Raw genomic sequence first — 20,899 nt, forward strand, 5'->3', positions numbered from 1 at the left:
GATGTTTACCCAACTAAATCAAGTTTTAGCCAATTAGTAGGAGACCCATAGTCGATTAAATCGACTATTCGATTTTTTAAAGTCGACTAATTTTGACTTTCGACTTTCGACTGATCGACTTTTAGTTCATTTAGTCAAAGCCGATAACAATACAAGATAATATAGATAACAATACAAGATAATATAGATAACAATACAAGATAATATAGATAACAATACAAGATAATATAGATAACAATACAAGATAATATAGATAGCAATACAAGATAATATAGATAACAATACAAGATAATATAGATAACAATACAAGATAATATAGATAGCAATACAAGATAATATAGATAACAATACAAGATAATATAGATAACAATACAAGATAATATAGATAACAATACAAGATAATATAGATAACATTGAATTTATTATTTTTGTAAAAAGTTATTACTGTTTAACATTTAACTTTACAATCTGCTAAAAGTGCAATAAACTGTTCTTTACTGCTAAAAGTGCAATAAACTGTTCACAAACAGAGAAATAGATGATTTGTGTTCTAGAACCCAACCAACTCCCAATGTCCTCCTCCAGCTCCTCCTCCGTCATGTTTTTACTGACTATGGAAAGCTCATCAACGCGTAAATCTAACTCATTACTGTTTTAGGAAATCTAACGTGCTACAGTTAAACCAATTAAAGATTCCTAATTAACAAGAAAATCTGATCTTTGATGATTACTTTTGTTCGTGGAAAAAAATAAATAAATAAATAAATAAAAAATATTGTTGACATTTTGTAACACGTGCACATAATTGTTGGTTCCGTAAAATGCGGATACATTTAATCAAATATTTTTAATCACAATGTTTAACTTCGCTGCTTACATCGAAGGAAAATCAAATTACAGAAAAATCAAACCCTTTATTTTGTCAAATTTATAATGTTTTAAAATGACAAATAAAGAAAATGAATCTGACAACATCATATCGGTAGAAGCAGTTAGGGAATTTCTTCAAAAAAACAACGGAAAAGTAAAACAAACTGAACTTGTTAATGAGTTTCGAGTCCAACTAAGTACTCCTTCAACAAAAGGCAAGAATTTGTGTCTTTTCTGTCAATCTCTTTGTTCGTACACAAGCAGTATTAAGACAGTTTTTCAATTTTTCTTAAAAATAATAATCAGATTAGTTTTATGTATAAGTATGTGCTTTCTATTCCCACGATTTAATCAAGCAATATACAATATTATTCATAAATTTGTTTTATTTTATTTTTAGTTCGAGCTCGTCAAGAATTTAAGGAAATTCTGCAGTTGATTACTGCTGTAAAAACTGAAAATGTAAACCTTTTTCTTATATATGCATATATGCATTTATGTATCCATCTATCCATCCATCTCTTACATACATAGATACATAGATACATAGATACATAGATACATACATAGATACATACATACATACATACATACATACATACATACATACATACATACATACATACATACATACATACATACATACATACATACATACATACATACATACATACATACATAAGAAAGGGTTGTTTTTTAATGTTTTTAAATCTATTTGTGTTAATATTTTTGTGAAGACACTTTTAATTCTTCAGGGAGAGAAGTATATTGTTCTTATAAAGCAAGCCCAGGAACATTTTCCAACATCAATGATTAATCGGAAAGCTCAACGGCCAGTTTCAGTACGCAATGCTCTTGTAAAATCACGCTATGATTTTCTGCAGTCAGTTGACAGAGGATCCTCAAAAGAGACAAGTGATGACGAGGATTCTGTTTCTCAGCATAGCTCTAATACTCTTCACTCAGATTCTGGTGTTTCTGATATTTCGGTAAACAAGTTTTTAAAATAAAATTTCTTAAGTCTAAAACAGACCTATTTACACAGTATTTTTTTTTAAAAAGCAATAAAATAAAATGTCTTATAAAAAGTTTTTTAACATAACTTAGTTTTTTAAGTTCATTCACATGCTGTTTTAACGTATAGTAGAATTTTGTATGAAACCAGTTTTATGAACTTAACAGTATTATTTTGGATTTGAGATAGATCCTATGTGATAATGGTCTAATGTCTTTTGACAGTAAAAAATATCAATGTATGAATGAAATTTATCATGTGTATAAATGAGTATTAAATGAATACAAAAGTGTTCACAAAAATTTAGTTTATTTGGGCTTTATGAGATTTATAGTTATACAGTATATCACTTTCATAAATCAGTCCCCAAATGTAGTTTTCATGTATTATAATTCATTAAACTTTTGTTAATAGTAACATTCAAAGTGTATTTTGTGTGAATAAAATCATGGTGGCAGTAAATAAAGTATTTTAATAGGAGAAACAATATCTACATATTTTAAAGAATTAGAGCAATTTACTTAAGGATTTTGGGGTAATAGTTTACTAAAGTAATACAGTGGTATATACCAGTTACCTATGTTGTATGGCTTTATAATACTGTTGTTTGAGCTTAAAGTTGTTTGCTTTTGAATGGGTGTGTTAGATTTGGCTTAAAGCAAAATCTTTCTTTTGATGTTGATATTGGATTATTAAATTTATATAACTTTATTCAAAATAAATTTAGTATGACATCAAAAGATCTTAAAGACATCTTTGGAGAAGTAATATTTTAAAGAATGCTGTCAGAAAAATAAAAAATTTTAAAATGTTAATTGTGGAAGATTATAATTTGATCAAATATAAAAAAATAATGTGGAAATAATTGCAAGTGGTGCCAGACTATCATCTGTGGGTTCAATCGAGACAATCATTAACTGATCTTTAAAGTTTGATTGCTGAGCTATCTGGAATAGTAGCAAGTGTTGAAATAGTTTATGAATAAAATCACAATCTGACTAACATCACCACTCATCCTGAAGTTTCCAAAGTTGCATATCAACCCTATAAAGAGGTTTATATTGAAATTTTACTTGATGATCTCTGGGAGGTTCTCACAATGACTCTGATTTAGATAGTTGGTTTATGTAATTAAAATTACATTAACATGTAGCTTAATACCCACAAAGCACTTTAAGCCACACATTCATGTCTGGAAGCTCTTTTTTAGAGAGTGTTTTGTGTAATCCAAACAGCTAACTCTGGGAAATTTTATGTTTTGGAACTTAGTTGATTTTTATGACTGGAAATAAGGCCATGTTTGCATCACATGGTTAAAGTCACAGTGGAAAGTGGTTTAATTAGTCATAAGTATAAAAAAAATTTATGTGGAAAAGGTGTTGATCTTGATTGTTAAAGTTTTACTTAAAAAAAACAGAATGGTTTTATTTCTAAATTAACCATTTCAGTTGAGGGGTGGTACAGATAAAAGAAAGTAAATTTTGGAAAAACTTGTCTGTCATTTGCTTTTAACTGGTTTGTGTACCACAGCATTTTTTTTTTTTTTTCATGATATTTATTGTGCAACTTTTCTATTCAATTTACTTTTTTTTTTTTTTAAAAAAAAAACATTAAGTTTTAACTAAACATACTTTGATGTATCTGTAACTCAGTACTCAGTACTACAGTACTGCTATATCTTCTTAAATTTCTTAGTAAAAATATATTCAGAGATGGAGAACTATATTTTCTGTATGTTTTCCAAATAAATCTGTATTGAAATAACAAACATAAAAAAAGTTGTTTTTATTAAAAGAATTGTGACATCCAAAATAATGCAAAACTACAGAAGAAAATCTTGACATCTGTTTCAAAAAAAAAAAAAAAGAATGTCTGTATGCTGGATCTCCATTTCATCCCAACTGCAGATACCTCATTTACACTTAAAGACAGTATTCCTGGGGGTAAGACTATTAACTGTGATGATTTTTTGTTATAGTCACGATTATCAGTGGCATCATCGCAGAACAGTTTATCCTATAGAATGCAGTGTACTCCAAGCATGGATTCTATAAATACTATGGTAATTTCTGCTTTAAACATTTCTTCCTAAATTTGAAAGCTCTGTATTTTATTCATTTGATTACTGTAACATTTTGGTTATTTGATATGTTTGGTAAATTTTGAATTCATAACTTCTTTAGTTAGTAGAAGAAGAAGTTGATGACATTGAAGGTATAACATTGGATTCTTGTTTCTATTTTATGAAATATCTTAGTATTGAATTATCTCTTCCATTTAAATGGATCAATACCAAAAAACTTTAGTTTTGAATTGCAAATATTTTTTAACAAAAACTTTTATACTATAAAACCACACAAAGATAGCAAAAATAATTCTCATGAAATTTTGGATTGTATATTAACATGATTTATGATATGAAATGAAATAAGATTTTAGCAATTAAAAAATGATTTATTAGAACTGCTTAAAACTTACTACAGTTATTTTTTTCTGTATTTGTTATCAAAATGAATAATATATGTGTCAATGCAAATTTTTATAGGATAAATTTTCTTTTTTAGATGTCATCGGTCTTAATGATGGTTTAGATGTAAGTTGTTTCTGTTGTATGAATTGATTGTAATTTCATAAGTATTTCATTTTTTTAATATCAGAAAGATTCAATTCAAAATTCAAAAAGATTTCTTTTTAATATCAGAAAGATTCAAACATAAAGTTATCCAAAAATGTTGTTTTTTCTTGTAAAAGTTAAAAAAGTTTGACATCCATCGTCTTGAACTTTAAATAAATTTGGTACATTTTTCTTGCATCAACAAAAAAAGTTTTAAATATATACTGCTCCCAAGTGACTAACATTAGATTTGATCTAATTTCCTAAAAACTTACTAAGGATTTTGTGAAGCTGGCATACCTTATGTAAAGTTTTTTCAGTAGAAAGCCTGAAATATCAAAAACATGAATACTATAATTAACCCCTTAGCACACACTCTTTAATTAACTTGAGTGGGTTTAATTTTCCAAAATGTACAAACTTGTTAAATCAAGCATTGATATTTTTGTATTGTTATAACAATCACATTTGAATAAACACTAGTAACAAATAATGGTAAAATACTTCATTGTACAAAATAAAAAGGTTTAGTAAGTAATGGATTTATAAGTAGTATAAGTAGCTAATTTCATAATGATCAGAATAAAGACAAAAAAAAAAAGACAAATTGGCTTAATGAAATTAATTGTAATTTTTAATTTTTGCTTCTTGATAAAATTAAGGTTATGGTAATGACATGTTTGTCAGTGTCAATTTAAATAGAATATCCTTTTGAACATCCATAATTGAGATTTAGGATTTTTTTTTTTACACGCATGAATTGAAGATAATATTTACCTAAAAGTAGAAAGCTTAATAAACAAATCAGCATCATTTACTTCAATCTAGTTACCAAACAAATTATTGATTTGTGATTGGATGTTCAGGTAGTTTAAAAATTTGTGATTGGGTGTTCAGGTTTACAGTTTTAGTTTCAAAACATTTTGTAAAAAATATTGTTTTACTTTAAACCATCAGGTCTTACCAATCTCAATAAAATATTTGCTTTAAATGCAAATCACTTTTCAAAAATAATCCACCTTTATGATATCATGAATAATTTTTTTCAAATGATGTTCACAGCCTCTAACATCATCATCATTATTCCATTGTAATTCTTTAGATGCTCCCGGAAGAAAAAGAGTGGATGCTGGCTGCATGCAATGGAAATTTAAACAAACTCACTGCGATTTTAAAAGACCATCCCAAATTAATCAACAAAAAGGATTTTATTATGGTTTGTGATAAGTTTTGATGAATATGTAGTGTTATATATACATATGTTATATATGTTTTCAAAGTTTAAATAAGTTGCTTTTGTTTTTGAAAAGTCAATAATGATACAACCTGCCATTCCTGTTATATATAACATTAACTATTCATTATTATAAAATTTTTACAATTACGTTTTTTATTTAATTCACTTTTAATTATCTGAATTATTTTTCTTATTTCAACCTGCCAACATTTGATGACAACATTTGATGACATGGTTTTTTGCAGGGTGTAAGTTTTTTTTTCTCTTTCTTTTTTTGTAATGAAAATATTGCAAATGATTTTTTAAGTTTCTATAATATTAGTTTAAGTTGACTATGTTTTTTTGAATTCTATGACGCTGTTACATTCTATGATGCTGTTACATTTAATTTGAGCTAATATTTAATACTTTAGTCTGTAAAAGGTTGTTGTTTCAATTGTAACTTTTTTGTCCATATAAAATACATTCAAATTTAAGGTCTTGTTTACAGACTAGAGTCCAAAATTATTGTAAAAAATGAAGCATTAAATCAGCAGCTTCAGTGGCTTATCATGGTTTTAAATTTAAGAACAACTAGAAGCAACAGAGTTTATCATTAGCTAAATCTCTTAATGTTTCAATTTCTTTTTATATGCTCATTGCTCAATGCTCATTTACTCTTGCTGATGATCTCAAATACTACTTTGGTTTTTAAGTATGTAAGTGAAGAATTGTATTTTTTTTTTTTTCTACCTTAAATATATTTAACAAATAAAATATATTCTTTAGTCTTATGTAAAATTAGACAGAGGGAGGAGGTTGGTTAAGTTTGTTTTTTGTTTGTTTTTTTTTTTCTTCTTGTAGACAGCACTTCATTGGGCTGCTAAACTTGGTCGTCCTGATATGGTAAAGTTCATTATTTCTGCTGGTGCTGATATTCACTGCAAATCGGTAAAATTATATGATTAAGTAAATATATGAAGCCTTAAAATAGTGTTTTTGTACTATCTGTTATCTTTCTTAAATATGTTTTTATTTTTCATTTTATGCTTGGCTCATTGCAGCATGTAAGTAAATATGTTTATTGCTGTGATAAAGGTATATTACAAAATTCTTTTTTAAAACACTTATGAATTTTGTTTGTATTAAAAAAAAAAAAAGAAAAGAAAAGAAATAATTTTTATATTTATGTTACGATCTGTTTTCTTTTTATATTTTGGATTGGATTCTGGTTAGATGGTATGAGTTGCTTTTATAAATATTTAAAAAATATTTTGTATTTATATTAAATTTATCAAGTTGTTGAGATAAAACATTTAAAAGATTAATTTTTTTTTCCTCTTTTTTTTTACCTACTAGGGATATACTCCGCTTCACTTAGCAGCTATCAGTGGCCACAACCAAGTCATTGTGCAATTAATCGAACTTTATGGTGTGTTATTTTAATTTTCTAAGCAAAAATTTGTAGTTGTAGAAATTTCTGTCCCAGGTTTGAATTTACTCCATTCTCTTTTAATGCATCATCTGCTATTTAAACTAGGTGCTAACATACATAGTCGTGATCACAGTGGAAAAAAACCAAAAGATGTTGTTAAAGACACAGTTCTTTCTGATGTTCAAAGTAAACTCTTATATATATAATCAGCTCTTATATGTAATTCTGTTTATCAAAAATTTTAAGAAATAATGTTGCAAAATATTTATGTTTATGTTATGTTGTTTAAACTTACATTACATTATTGTAATTATTTTCATTTTTTTTCATTTTTTAGGAAAGCTAGGGAGATCATTAATTCTTGGTTGGTGCTTCAGTTTCAAGTTTTTTATTTTCAAAAATTGCTTTTAAGATTTTTTTGTTTTGCGTTTGTTTTTTTGTATTTTTTTGTATTTAAATAAAACTACTTTCGTTAAAGGAGTTCACCGTTCACATTTCTAAATTTAAAAGAAAATTTATAAGAAAATTTATAAGAAAATTTAGTAGTTTAAAGTTCCAATCTTATTTTCTTCGCCACGTAAGTATTTCTTTTTTCTTTTTCCAATAGAACCAGATTGGGTAAGGTCGAATGCCATCCTTGAAAGACGAGGTTCTTTACAGAATCAACACTCGATTAATATATCTCCGCCCATCAAGCCCAAAATGTCAAAAGCGTTAAGACAAGAATCTGTTCCGCCTTAAACATTCAGGACTTAAAAAAGATTGTTAAATATCTCTTAAATATCTCTTTTTTTAAATTTACTTGAATTTTTAATGAATATCTTTTTGACTCCGTGTGTGGCTGTCAACTCCATTAACGTTAGTATTTAAGAAAATCTATCGTCTCAAAATATTACTTAGAGGTCTTATCGTCTCAAAATATTACTTAGAGGGTTTTTTTGATAGCCGGTTTTCTTGTAATTTAATTTTTCGTGATTTTCTAGACATATATATATATATATATATATATATATATATATATATATATATATATATATATATATATATATATATATATATATATATATATATATATATAATTTTATATATATTTTTATGTACGAATAGATATTTTAGTCAGATATATGCAGATTTTATATTGTGCAATTTCTTATTATTTCTTTGCAAACGGTCACTAAGACGTCCCATAAAAATGATTTTTTTAACGATGATCAAAAGTATATTTTATGAAGTGTACCTCCAAGTGTACCCTTGATATTACAGCTTCTGATGTCGTTATTCGCCATAACTCATTGATTCCTGTCTCCAATATGCGTCAAAGAAGTATCGGTAGTTCTGACACTGAGATAAGTCCTAGTAGCACCCCTGAACTAACCAGATCTCACCTAAAGTCAGTAAGCGCCGTTTCTCAAAGATCGGTAAGAATTACTCCCAAGTACTTCCGTAATTATGGTGAATCTCTTTGATCTGATCGTTTTTTATGAAAGTTTTCTTTTTTTTTACTACTAATTCATATTTACCTTTTTTTCTTTAAAGATGTCTTTCTTAAAAATAGCCAAAAAGCATGATACCAGGTGAGTAAGCTTTGAATTTGTATGCTTATTTTTGATGAAGCAGGAGCTATTGCATTATAAAAACCAACAATCGTTTGTTTAACCGACTGATTTCTTTATTCACTTACGTTTAATGAGACTTTAATTGGTTGGTTTAGGTTGAAATCGGAAAATTCCCGCGAATCTCCAAAGTTACCGATTCGACAAATAAGTAAACCAATAGTTAGAGAAAGACCAAAATCGCAAGTTATTTCCATTACGCCTGATGTATACCACCAGCTGATCCAACCAAAGCCTTCCTTTGAGATATGAATGATATGCAGATGTGTGGTCTCTTTGAGTCCAAGCCTTTGCATTCTTGTTATGGTCTTTATTTTTATTTGCTTGAAAACATCGATAGCAATTATTTTATGATTGTTTAACCGTTTTTAGGTTAAGAATTCTTAATGAGATTTAGTTTCACTATTTGTAGGTATTTTAAAACTTAAGTGCAAAGCTTTCAACTAAAGAGCTCGACATTCAATCTGTAGTACATGCAATAAAATTTTTTATTCACTCTACATTTCATACTTTTTTGCATTTATAAAAAATTTCTGTAACGAGTAATTATTTATTAACCATGTCACAAAAAAAAATATTTTAATTTTTAACGATTTGTAACAAGTCATTTTTCGTTTTTGTTTGGAAAATTGTCTTTTTATGATAAAGCTGCCATTTTGTACACATACAGCACTCCTTAAATTATGTACAAATAAACATAAAAATATAAAAACAAGAAAAGCGTGATATGTTCTTCTGATTTTTCTACCATTTTGGTCGTTTTCAGATTTATATTTTAGAAAATCTAGATCATGGCTAACTATACCAATGAGTCATTAATACAAATTAGCTAAGTGTATACTTGGATAATTTGTATCGATAACTCATAAAGTCCTATTTCTTATATAGGATTACAAAAAATAGAACATTCTCTATCATCCTTTTCAGTTAAGAGTTTAATCCAAATTTTTATAAAGTGGCTTTCGAGTGATTTGCACAATTCAACTTGTGATTGAAAGTTTTTTTGGAATTCATTAGGCTGTAACAAGATGTTTTGCAAACTTTTTTATGCTGAAATTCAACAGTTTTCTTGTGCACATTTTTTACAAGACCTTTTTTATGCTGAAATTCAACAGTTTTCTTGTGCACATTTTTACAAGACCTTTAATTTAATCACGTTCCTCATTAAAGGAAGCCATATTCTTCTTTGTGGTAAATCTTTTAATAGCCACGGAATCCCTTGATAGCATTTACTAAATTATTTTGAATGGAAGCTTTGTTGCAGGTGTGTGCAACCCCCTTGCCAATTATTGAAAATTTCAATAATTGGCAAGGGGGTTGCACACATCTACAACATGTTTCTTGCGAGCATAGACGTCATATTGGCATCGTTTGAATATCTGTTATGATCGATGATAACCACAATGAGTTTAACATGATTGCATTTACAAATGGTTTGCTTTATATGGAGTTGCATAAGAGTAGAGAAAATTGTTTTCTATTGTAATTTGGTACTGCATACAGCGTCGCTGAAAAAATTCTTTTGATGCGAAGAACAAACCCTCAAAATTGTTTTTAACGCCTAAAGCTTATTCACCATATTCTTCTCAAGTAAAGGGTTACGAATAAAAAAACTCTTTTTGAATTTTAGCTTTATGTTAAAATTCAAATTTTAACATAAAGTTAAAATTCAAAAAGAGTTTTTTCAAGTGTTGGCGAAAAAAGCCGTTGTATTAGGTTCATATCCATATATGTATCCTTTGGTAGATTAATCTTGTATACTTGCTGTTTTAAAATAGCCTAAACATTTTCTATTTGGCAACATTCAGGTACATTTACAGGATTTTCATTTTTACGGACGAGATCTAGGTTATTTTCGTTCAACTAGTTAATCATACTTTTAGCATAATGAGCTCTTGTTTGATCTTTTTGAGCTTTTGTTTGATCTGGCTAAAAGATGTAATTATTGTCTACGTGATGTTGTTTTATAAATGATATTACTCTTTTTTGTAAACATTCCTTTAAGTAGTTGTACTGATTCTTTGAAATTTTCCTATTAAAAAAGTAAACACACACACACACACGTATATAATTTTCGCTTCCCTTTGGTATCCATTATTTTCAGTTTTCTTCCACTTCTAATCCTTCTTTTTGATCCTAATCTTTTCTTTGCTTGTTGAATTAATCTACAAATGGTGTTTTTTGACATTTTTTCTGCTTTAAAATGAAAAAATTTTTAAATCGCTTTTTTAAAAATTATTTAGATTAAATATGCTTTATAATGCAATAATGCATGAGTGATCACAGGGTCATGAAGGATAATAAGGGAGCCTCAAAATTTGTATCATTTTTTAGTTGTAACTGTTTATTGCGTTTTGCATTTTTGCAAAAATATTGCCTCAGGCTTATGTTATTTTTATTGAAAAAGCTGTGCTCACTTTCTTGATGAAACACATCTACGGTAATCTTTTGAATATCACAATGGTAGAATAATTGCATAGATTATCGAAAGTAACCTCTACACAGGTAAAATGTCTTTATGATTGTAGGTCTTAAGAAATTAATGCTAAGTGCAAATTAATTTTGCCCATGACTAGTGCTGCTGGAGACTTTGTTATAAATGAAATAGAACGAAGATTAGTAACATTAAGATCTGCTGGATTTAAGATATCAGATTTATTCAGCATTGATATCAGGTTGTCATTAAACAATTTCTAAATTTTCGAGTATTTATATCTAAAGACCAGTAAAAATATTTTTTGACATCTAATAGTCCATTAGGTGTCCTAAAACTAAAGCCCAAATTTTGGGTTTAACTTTATTCAGGTGGTTCTCGTTCTATTAGTCTAAGTATAATCATTAGGGTTTCATGATGATCAGTAAAAAGCAGCAAGATATGAAAAGGTTAGTGATATTAAATCGATTGATAATTTAATCGAAGGAGCTGTAGATAAAATTTTCTCTCGAAATAAGAAATCAATTAAAGCCAACTGGAATTGTTATTGCCCACGCAAAGAATTGTTAAAAAACTAAAACGTGAATCATAATACAATCTGTTACTAAGAAGTGGTGTCATTGACTTAAATATAAAACACATAAAAATATATTATCCAGAGGTCTTGTTAGTGAACCCCTAATAAATTTCCATTCAGTAAAAAACTTTTCGATTTAGAACAACTCGTATACCTTTGCAACTCTTTGATACAAAATACAAACATATTGAAATATATTGAAAGAGTAAAGATTTTTCATTTGAATTGGAGTTCTTTTTCGGAAAAACGAAATGAAAAGAAACATTTGCAATGTTGATTGCTATGTTAGCGTTGAAAAAAATTCTTTCTTAAAATTTAACAAATTTTATGTACAATACGAAACAAAGCAAAGAAATATTTTTAAGGCAAAGGGCATTTGGAAAATTAGAAAACACGTAACATTCGTTCGAAAACTAAAAAAAAAAATCGAATTAGGAAGTGTAAAATGAAGGTACTTAAAAAAACCTTCATTAATAAAAATTTTCTTTTTCGAAAAATTTTTCATATGGGTTCATTTCTAAAAGAAAACTTTTGCAAACTATTAATAGATGTTAATCAGATTGAGGTTTTACAGCTTTGTCCCATTTGTGAATCAGGCGAGGTTTATCCACAAATTCAGTGCCATATAACGAAACGAAGTATAATGTTATTAAGCAAGCAACTCCCCAGAACAAAACGTAAGTAAGTTGCAAACGGAAATCCGCTGAAAAACGAAAACAAGCATTTTTATGCACAAATTAATTATATTGGCAGTTGGTCAAGTGTTGGTCGAGTGCATGAAAAATTCATTCAAAAAATTATTTACTCACTTGCAGGTAAAAGAAGACTAATGATGAACATCGAAAAACCAATTAACAAAATTGCAGGTAGCTACAAAGTAAAAACAAATAATAATGATGATAATAATAATAATAATAATAATAATAATAATAATAATAATAATAATAATAATAATAATAATAATAATAATAATAATAATAATAATAATAATAACAATAATAATGATGATGATGATGATGATGATGATGATGATGATGATGATGATGATGATGATGATGATGATGATGATGATGATGATGATGATGATAATAATAATAATAATAATAAATAAATAATAATGATAATAATATGAACCCCATCTAAATTTATACTGAAAAAAAAAATCTAGTAAAACTCACAGCAAGAAATTTATAACCAGTTTTAACTTGTAAGGGTGAAACTTTATCATTAACAGATATGTGATAATTTCCTAGAATAAAGTCAATTCCATCCTGAAAAAAATATAGAAGTATAAAGCAATAAGTAAAAGTTACATTAATTTGTAAACTTATCTTATGAACCTTCACAACAAACAAATAAAAAAAATAATCTTATGAACCTTCACAACAAACAAATAAAAAAAATAATCTTATGAACCTTCACAACAAACAAACAAAAAAAATAATCTTATGAACCTTCACAACAAACAAATAAAAAAAATAATCTTATGAACCTTCACAACAAACAAATAAAAAAAATAATCTTATGAACCTTCACAACAAACAAATAAAAAAAATCTTATGAACCTTCACAACAAACAAACAAAAAAAATAACTATAACAAGTACCTGCCTAAAGCCATCTGCGAAATTATTTTTGTAATATCTTATTAGCGAATTTAAACCATCTTGTAGTATGCCGTAGCCTGATCGTTTACCAGTTCTAAAATTATCAAACTACATTTGACAAAAAATCTTAACAACAATTTTCTTTAAAGCCTGTATGATGATTAATCAGTTTAAAAAAGTAGCACTAACTTGTTGATTAATAATTATGTTTGTATATGTTAATATTATTGTTGCATATATCAATATTGGTGCCTAAAACCAAGAGACTAAACATAACTAAATAAAATAAATACAAAACAAGTTCTAACATTGTTTTTATTTAAAAAAAAACAAAAAACAAATCCTTAATAAATCTTAGTAAAATTAATTCAATACAAAACCTAGTGAAGTCTGTCTTTAATGCTCCTGTCCCAGTATACTGATGTGCAATCATATCAGCATTGTCTGCCCACACATTTTTAAATATATACTCAAAATCTGAATAATCTGTTATATGGTTTTCAACTCCAAGAACCCCTATAGCTTGTAACTGCTTCTCAAGAACATATCGTGCAATCACACTTTGTACAACATTAGTACGATCTAAACAGTCTATACAGTTTGTGCGGAAAACACCGTTTTGTTGCTCAACAACATTACGATCACGGTTAACTCTAAAATAAGACATCATGAAAATTGAGCTTTTCAGTTGATCTAAAAGGATGTCAAGACGATGCCAACGCATTTTGCTACACTCCTTGTGAAAATCGAACGGCACATATCTAAAAAATACAAAACAAGTCATTAGCAATTCTAAACATATACTCTAAAACAAATAACTAAACTAATAAATAAGAAATTACAAACTTCAACTGTATCTCATTGTAACCACTTTGGAGAACTGTATCTTTAAATTTGTCACCTATCACCTTTTCTGACCCTTTCTGATCAATCTAAAACAAAAAACAATAAAGAAAATATTCTCTACAGACCTTTTGATTTTTTACCATTTTTATCAACAATAGCAACAATTAGTGCAAATTTTGTTCTGGAAATGTTATGAGAATATCTATATAAGAAATTTTTTTATCAAGTTTACATGCTAGAGCTGTCTCTAACCATTTAAAAAAAACAACAAGATCAACATTTATTTTTGAAGTGGGACGATAAGCACAGATAATCTAAAATTAGAATAATGATAAAACTTACTAAATTCACAAGAATTTGTTTTCCGTAATAAACAAGTTGACTATCAATATGACGCTTAAAACCCTCTACCTGTAATAGCAATAATAATAATAATTAAAAAAAAAAAAAGATAAATACAGCCTACTTTTGAGATGAAATTATCCTAATGAATACTCAACATGTAATTCTCCTCAACATGTAAAAGACTCTTATGTCAGACACCTAAAGCCAAATATAAATGCAAGCAATAAATTCTACCAGCATTAAAAGAAGATATTTCAGCAATATTTAGCTTTGATGCTAAAATGAATAACTTACATGGTTGCAAGATGGCATAAGCATTGGTATAGGTTTATACTTTATAGTAGGGTACTGTGACCAATACAGTGGTATAGAGCCTCGAGTCTATAAAAAAAACTATAAAGTTATTTAAACCAAAACAGCAACAAAAAAAATATATAGCTTCATAAAGTAAAAGAATAAACTATTTTGATGAAAAAATTAGGAAATTGTGAATAGAAATAAAATTTCTTGAACAGAACTTCTAACTAAAACTATAGCAAAAACATTAAAAATTAATAAATTGGATGCAGGAAGTTTAAAAATGAAAGTTTTAAATTTTATTTTAAAAAAAGAAAAAATGGAATAGTTGTCATATTATTTCAAGGTAATTAACTTTTAGAAAAAAGATTTTATTCAAACTTTTTAATATAATACTTTTAGTACTTTATATTTTTTACAATTTTAAATGCATAATTATCTGTCTGTATTAAAAAGTACCTGTATGAAAGATGCTATTTCACCGTTGCAAGCTATCAGCTGCTCTGTTTCAACAAAGTTTGCAACCTCACCACTTTCATCCAAACCTCTAATGTTGTAACGAGTACCTAGTTAAAAAAATTTTTTGCAGGGTTTAGCTCTTGTCCATTTTTTTTTTAAAGTGAAAACTTTTAAAAAGAAGTAGAATTGAAAAATAAAGGCCTTTAAATATAAAATCATTTCCAAAAACTTGTGATAAAACTTGTGGTAAAACTTGTGGCAAAAAAACTAGCTGCTACTATGAACACATTTTACTTGAAAAAATATTTCACAATAATCCACACAACACTTTTCTTGCAGCTTAAATAAAAAATTTGCATCAAGTTTGCTGAGCATTGAATTTACACAGTAGTTTGCCTTATCGTACAAACTAGTAGAACTCTCACCTGCTCTGTAACAACTTCTGCGAGATATCAAAACAAAATCTATTGGGTATTGTTTGATGGAACATTTTTTTATCGATACAACTAAGTATTTGTTAAGCAAAATTATTGATTTACAGGCAAATAAAATAGTGCACTATTGTCAAAAATAGGGATAGTGCCTTTTGAGCTGATTTGAAAGTGCCACCTACATGGAGTGAAAGCAGAAACATTCCACTGTCCAGAAATGCAAATTTTGTAATGCAAGTATAGCATTTGCAGAAATAAATTGACTTTGAAATTGTTGAAGTGTCTTTGTGCTTAAAATTGTGTTAGAAAAATGCTTGTTAAATCTGCTCACAAGCATCCAAATGAGAATTGATGGATACCTAGCTGATGTTTATACCCTCAGTTATAAGTACCTATGTTTAAAACAGGAGTAAATTCAATTTATTTCCACAGGTTTCATAGTTGGTTTTTTCAAATTTGTGTTTCTGGACAGTTGAATGTGACACTTTTGGGTCTGCTTAAAGGGCACTATCCCTACTTTTTGACAATAATGAGTGTGGCAACGATATGAAAATACTCAATCAAAATAAAAACAAACAAGATTTTAAAATTTATATTTAGAAACATTTTGAAGAACTTTACAACAAAAATAGTAAATTTATTTAAAATAATAAACAAAAACAACCACCATTAACTTAAGCCAGATGGGCAGTAATAAAACTTGGGACTAAAACATTACTAATTCCCAAAATTTTATTTTAAATGAGAAGGATACATCCATGCATAAGTGGAAGTACAAATGAGCTGAGCTGAGAAAGTAAACTGTTTCTTTAAATTAAATAAATTAAATAAATTAAATTTAAATTTATTTAAAACATAAGCAAACAAACTTTACCTCAGGTTGTACAATAAATAAATTCAGCATGCTTTGATTCCATACAAAACGATGATCTGCCTAACAAAAAAAAAATTAGTTTCTCATCTGAAGTTCTAATAAAAGGCTTATGACTCAATAAAGATGAGCAACCCCTAGAATATGATTTTTCTTGATGTCAAGGAGCACTTTTTAAAAAGATACAACATGTTAAAACAAACAAAAAGCACATGATATAACTGTTATTTTAGTGCAAGACTACTAACTGTAAGTAAACTTGCAGGCAATTTTACTTTTTTCAAATATTTTTAATGTTAAAGTAGAAAAATATAAAATATTTTTATAATTAAACAATACTAAACAAAACTAAATTAAAACAATCTATTTCAGTATTATAGAGTATTTTTCACATATTTGAACAAAAGTTCAAATGTGAAAAATATCAACTGGTAGAGATATAGCCCAAGGCAAACAGAACATGCATCTGCTCAACTTGTGCAAACTATGAAGAGCAATTTTATGTATCAGTCTGAATAATTTTAATTATTAGAACTTTAATATAATTTACAAATACTACAAATGAGTTTAATACTAAAATGAGTTTAATATAATTTACAAATACTACAAATAAATTCAGTCATTTGTAGCAGTTTACAAATTTGGCCGCTGTATCAATACTTTTTTTAACTTTACCCTTCAAGTACTTTAAAATGATATTAAAATAAATATTACACCAATAAAGTTAATATACCAAACATTCTTTCTGAAAAGTCCTTTGACACCAAGAAAAAAATTTTCTTGACTAAGCAAGCAAGAACATGTATGCATACATACTTGTTTTTATGTATGCACATATATACATAGATACATACATACAGATACATAATACATACATAGATACATACATAAATTTCATGCTCATATGTATGTATGTATTTATGTATGTATGTATGTATGCATGCATGCATGCATGCATGTATGTATGTATGTATGTATGTATGTATGTATGTATGTATGTATGTATGTATGTATGTATGTATGTATGTATGTATGTATGTATGTATGTATGTATGTATGTATGTATGTATGTATGTATGTATGTGTGTGTGTGTATATATGTATGTATGTATGTATGTATGTATGTATGTATGTATGTATGTATGTATGTATGTATGTATGTATGTATGTATGTATGTATGTATGTATGTATGTATGTATGTATGTATGTATGTATGTATGCATGTATATCACCTACTCTTTCATAAAGAGGTGCATCTTGAAAGTCACTGCTTGTGTTGAATAGCCTCTGAGCAGAATGAGTTATATCAAATGTGTATGAAAAATAGAAGCCATCAGTTTGTAAAGCACTCAGTGCCATTTGAACAAAAACTCTGTTATCCCTGATCTAAAACAAATATGCAATAAATATATCCAAATATTAGTCATTTGAGTCATTTTACATAAAATCAATGTGGGATGTATTTGTATGTTTAAAATCAATTAGGTTTTAAATCCAACCTTATTTTGTAAAAACATGCATACAAGAAGTTAGCATTTGGTCACCTATGTTTTCAAAGATATGTTAGATAATTTTTCAGAATTTTTTTTCAGTGCTATATTTGGTGGGTTAGGCATAGTATTTTCTTTACATCTTTGGATTTATTTAAACAAAAAAAATGTTAAATTATACTCTGGTAGAAAAGAGAAAGGTAGCTATTAAAACAATCTTTTAAAAAACACATCAGATCACATTGTGTTACCATAAACAAACCAATCAGTTTTAAAATAGTACAAATAGCTTTAAAACTTATTTTTAGCTTTTAAACCGTAAATAAATTTAAAATTGATAATATATTTCTCGGAAATCATTTTGTTTTTTTTTAATGCAAATCATATACATCTTAATCAGATAAGCAGAATTGGTATTCAATGAAGTTAACACCATCAAATTACTATTTTCTTATGGCTCATAGCAAAATAATGCCACTTAGCTTTTATTTTAAAATTTTCAACGTGATGGTAAAGATTACTGACCAGACCTACACATCTATCACTAAATAAACAAACACGAGGAAGTCATGATTATAGAATCTTGATTTGTTCAAAATAGGTATTACAGGATATAAAGTATCTAGGGAAATGTGTCAACTAACCCTTGAAACCCTTAACTATAACACCAAAGTTCACTTTCAACTTAGTTTTTACTTTTCTAAATGTTTTGATTGAGATTTGTTTATAACCAACTTACTTATAACCAATAAATAGTTCAGTAAGAAGGTAATCTTTGATTCAAAACATCACAAAACATACTATGCATTCCATATTACTTTTATCACAATTACATTAACATCATTAACTAAACCGTGAAATTTTTTGCGTTACATAATTGCTCATGAGTATTTTCGCAGCTTGACAACTAAAAAAATTTTTTTTACCAAAATTATTAGCTGAACCTGCTTCAAAAATATATTTTACCTGTTTTTAAAAAAAACTATTGCTTCAACCAGTAAGTAAAAAAAAGACATGATTAGGCAAAAAATAAAAATACGAAAACTAAATCAACAGTGACTAGAACAAGATACAGCTAGGTTATTTTATAGATATATTACCTGGTTTTCTGTGAGGTGCATAGTACCTTTTGGAAAAGGTATCAAATCAGCTTCTTTCATTTGCCAAATTTCTTCCCCATTAACATGACCAACAATTTTTCTTTTTGAAACAACAACCAGATATGGACCTGAAGGGGAGAAACAAAACCTAAGGTTTTTAAGATATCTGATATCTAACTCTGATCAAATTAAGCAAACTTGTAAACCATTTGAGTATAAGACTATAAAAAGATAACTAACATAAAAGATGCAACAAATTTATCAAAAAAGTAACCTGCAATTAACTGAAGAATCCCAAGTATTCCATAAATTTCTCTTACTTCTGCAGATCTTGGAGGAATTTGACCTTTATTCTCTATAAAGATAAATAAATAGAAAATAACTTAATACAAAAATTAAGAGATCAAAGTAATTAAAAGATTGTAAAAAATCAAGAGAACTGCAAAAGCATAAAATAAAATTTAAAAGTAATAAATTTATTAAATATATTTTCTTTTTGAGTTTCATTAAATAAAAATACTCTTATTTGAAACTATAAAAAAAATTTATCACCATTAAGAAACAGCTCATGTGTAAGTCGATCAATTTCTAAAATTTTTGGGTTTTCACCAAGTTGAACTAGAGGTTGCACATAAAACTTCTCATTGGTAGTGTATCTAAAAGTATTTAAATGTAGTGTTTAAAGTTTGTGTTAAATAAAAGTATATATGAAGAAAAATATCTCAGAAAATTATTTTTATTTAAAAAAAAAAAAAAAATGAAAAAAAAGGAAATATTCTTGTTAGTAACATATAAAAAATAATAGAATATATTTCAAGATGTATTGATCTTAGAGCATGAAGGAGATTATGTTAAATTTGTTGCAACAAAAAAATCTCTCATGAACCATGAATTCATTTCTCTGGCCGATGAATTTATTTAGTGTATGAAAATTTATTTACTACATTTGTAAACATACTTCAATTTTTAACCTTTAATTGATTAGTATATCCTTACATTGCACATTTTTATGTATATATTATGCAAATAATAAGGAACATAAGACAGTTACAATCTTAAAACTTTGTAGATCCCCATCATGTTATCCACTGATGATCAGGTTTCAGAACTCTGTGTAAATAATTGCTGAAGAACAAAATAAATTTAAAAGCAAAATATAACATTTAGGACAGTAATATTATATGTAGACATACATATAATATTACTGTCCTAAATGTTATAGATAGCTCATAAACTTAAATGAATAGTGTAATTATAATAATTCTTTATTTACACGTGTAACAAATATTCAAAACTTAATTTTTTCTCAAAGGTTATTTTATTCACTTTGCTGTAAAAGAATGCTGGTTTACTGATAAACTACATATAGTCATTGTACTAAAATTCCTAATCTTTATATCATCTTATACATCTAAGTTTTTATTGAATAGCATCATCCAAAGAAAGATATTTTGCACTGCTGTATTTTAAAAAATGAAAGAAGTTTGTTATGAGTAGACTATGGACTTGTATGTATAACATAAACTTTGAAACGCGCATGCGTAGTAAACAGGAAAGGAAACTTACAAGAAAAAAAGCTCAGGCCAACTTAAACAATTTTTAAGAGGATCTTAGAGGAGATTTTAGGAAGTTTGCCTACACCTCTTCATTATTAATCTCCTTTATTAGTACAAAATTAT

General features: G+C 27.3%; 2 protein-coding genes across 2 annotated transcripts; one reads left to right on the top strand and one right to left on the bottom strand.

The window, feature by feature from the left end:
• The first annotated feature begins 811 nt into the window (after positions 1–811).
• Positions 812–9,112, top strand: LOC145192749 (uncharacterized). Its single transcript, XM_090072546.1, has 16 exons — positions 812–1,085; positions 1,271–1,332; positions 1,626–1,859; positions 3,864–3,947; positions 4,069–4,099; positions 4,450–4,478; positions 5,602–5,715; positions 6,336–6,434; positions 6,580–6,666; positions 7,075–7,147; positions 7,256–7,336; positions 7,488–7,514; positions 7,758–7,888; positions 8,383–8,568; positions 8,687–8,724; positions 8,862–9,112. The coding sequence occupies exons 1-16, from the start codon at positions 944–946 to the stop codon at positions 9,013–9,015; spliced, it is 1,572 nt and encodes a 523-aa protein (XP_089928672.1). The 5' UTR covers positions 812–943; the 3' UTR covers positions 9,016–9,112.
• Positions 9,113–12,038: 2,926 nt separating this feature from the next.
• Positions 12,039–20,366, bottom strand: LOC145192810 (phosphatidylinositol-3-phosphatase SAC1-like). Its single transcript, XM_090073095.1, has 17 exons — positions 20,272–20,366; positions 19,773–19,876; positions 19,495–19,575; positions 19,221–19,348; positions 17,867–18,016; positions 16,633–16,692; positions 16,513–16,546; positions 15,753–15,833; positions 15,328–15,434; positions 14,866–14,952; positions 14,569–14,637; positions 14,227–14,312; positions 13,761–14,141; positions 13,381–13,474; positions 12,953–13,045; positions 12,584–12,644; positions 12,039–12,477 (listed from the first exon to the last, which is right to left on the bottom strand). Exons 1-17 carry the CDS (start codon positions 20,298–20,300, stop codon positions 12,326–12,328), a joined length of 1,797 nt encoding a protein of 598 aa, XP_089929221.1. The 5' UTR covers positions 20,301–20,366; the 3' UTR covers positions 12,039–12,325.
• Between the last annotated feature and the right edge of the window lie 533 nt (positions 20,367–20,899).

The sequence above is a fragment of the Hydra viridissima genome, unplaced genomic scaffold, assembly GCF_058129835.1.
Source record: "Hydra viridissima isolate aposymbiotic clone 2 unplaced genomic scaffold, HvirCarnegie_v1 scaffold_15, whole genome shotgun sequence".
NCBI lineage: Eukaryota > Metazoa > Cnidaria > Hydrozoa > Anthoathecata > Hydridae > Hydra > Hydra viridissima.

Excerpts from the sequence above, each read along its gene's own strand:
- LOC145192749 (XM_090072546.1), top strand. The coding sequence starts at position 944 with ATGACAAATAAAGAAAATGAATCTGACAACATCATATCGGTAGAAGCA. Across the intron at positions 4,100-4,449 it reads AGAAGTTGATGACATTGAAG|ATGTCATCGGTCTTAATGAT; the intron begins GTATAACATTGG and ends TTTCTTTTTTAG. Across the intron at positions 7,889-8,382 it reads GACAAGAATCTGTTCCGCCT|TGTACCTCCAAGTGTACCCT; the intron begins TAAACATTCAGG and ends TATTTTATGAAG.
- LOC145192810 (XM_090073095.1), bottom strand. The coding sequence starts at position 20,300 with ATGATGGGGATCTACAAAGTTTTAAGATT. Across the intron at positions 19,349-19,494 it reads GATTCTTCAGTTAATTGCAG|GTCCATATCTGGTTGTTGTT; the intron begins GTTACTTTTTTG and ends TCTCCCCTTCAG. Across the intron at positions 13,046-13,380 it reads TCGCAGATGGCTTTAGGCAG|GATGGAATTGACTTTATTCT; the intron begins GTACTTGTTATA and ends TATTTTTTTCAG.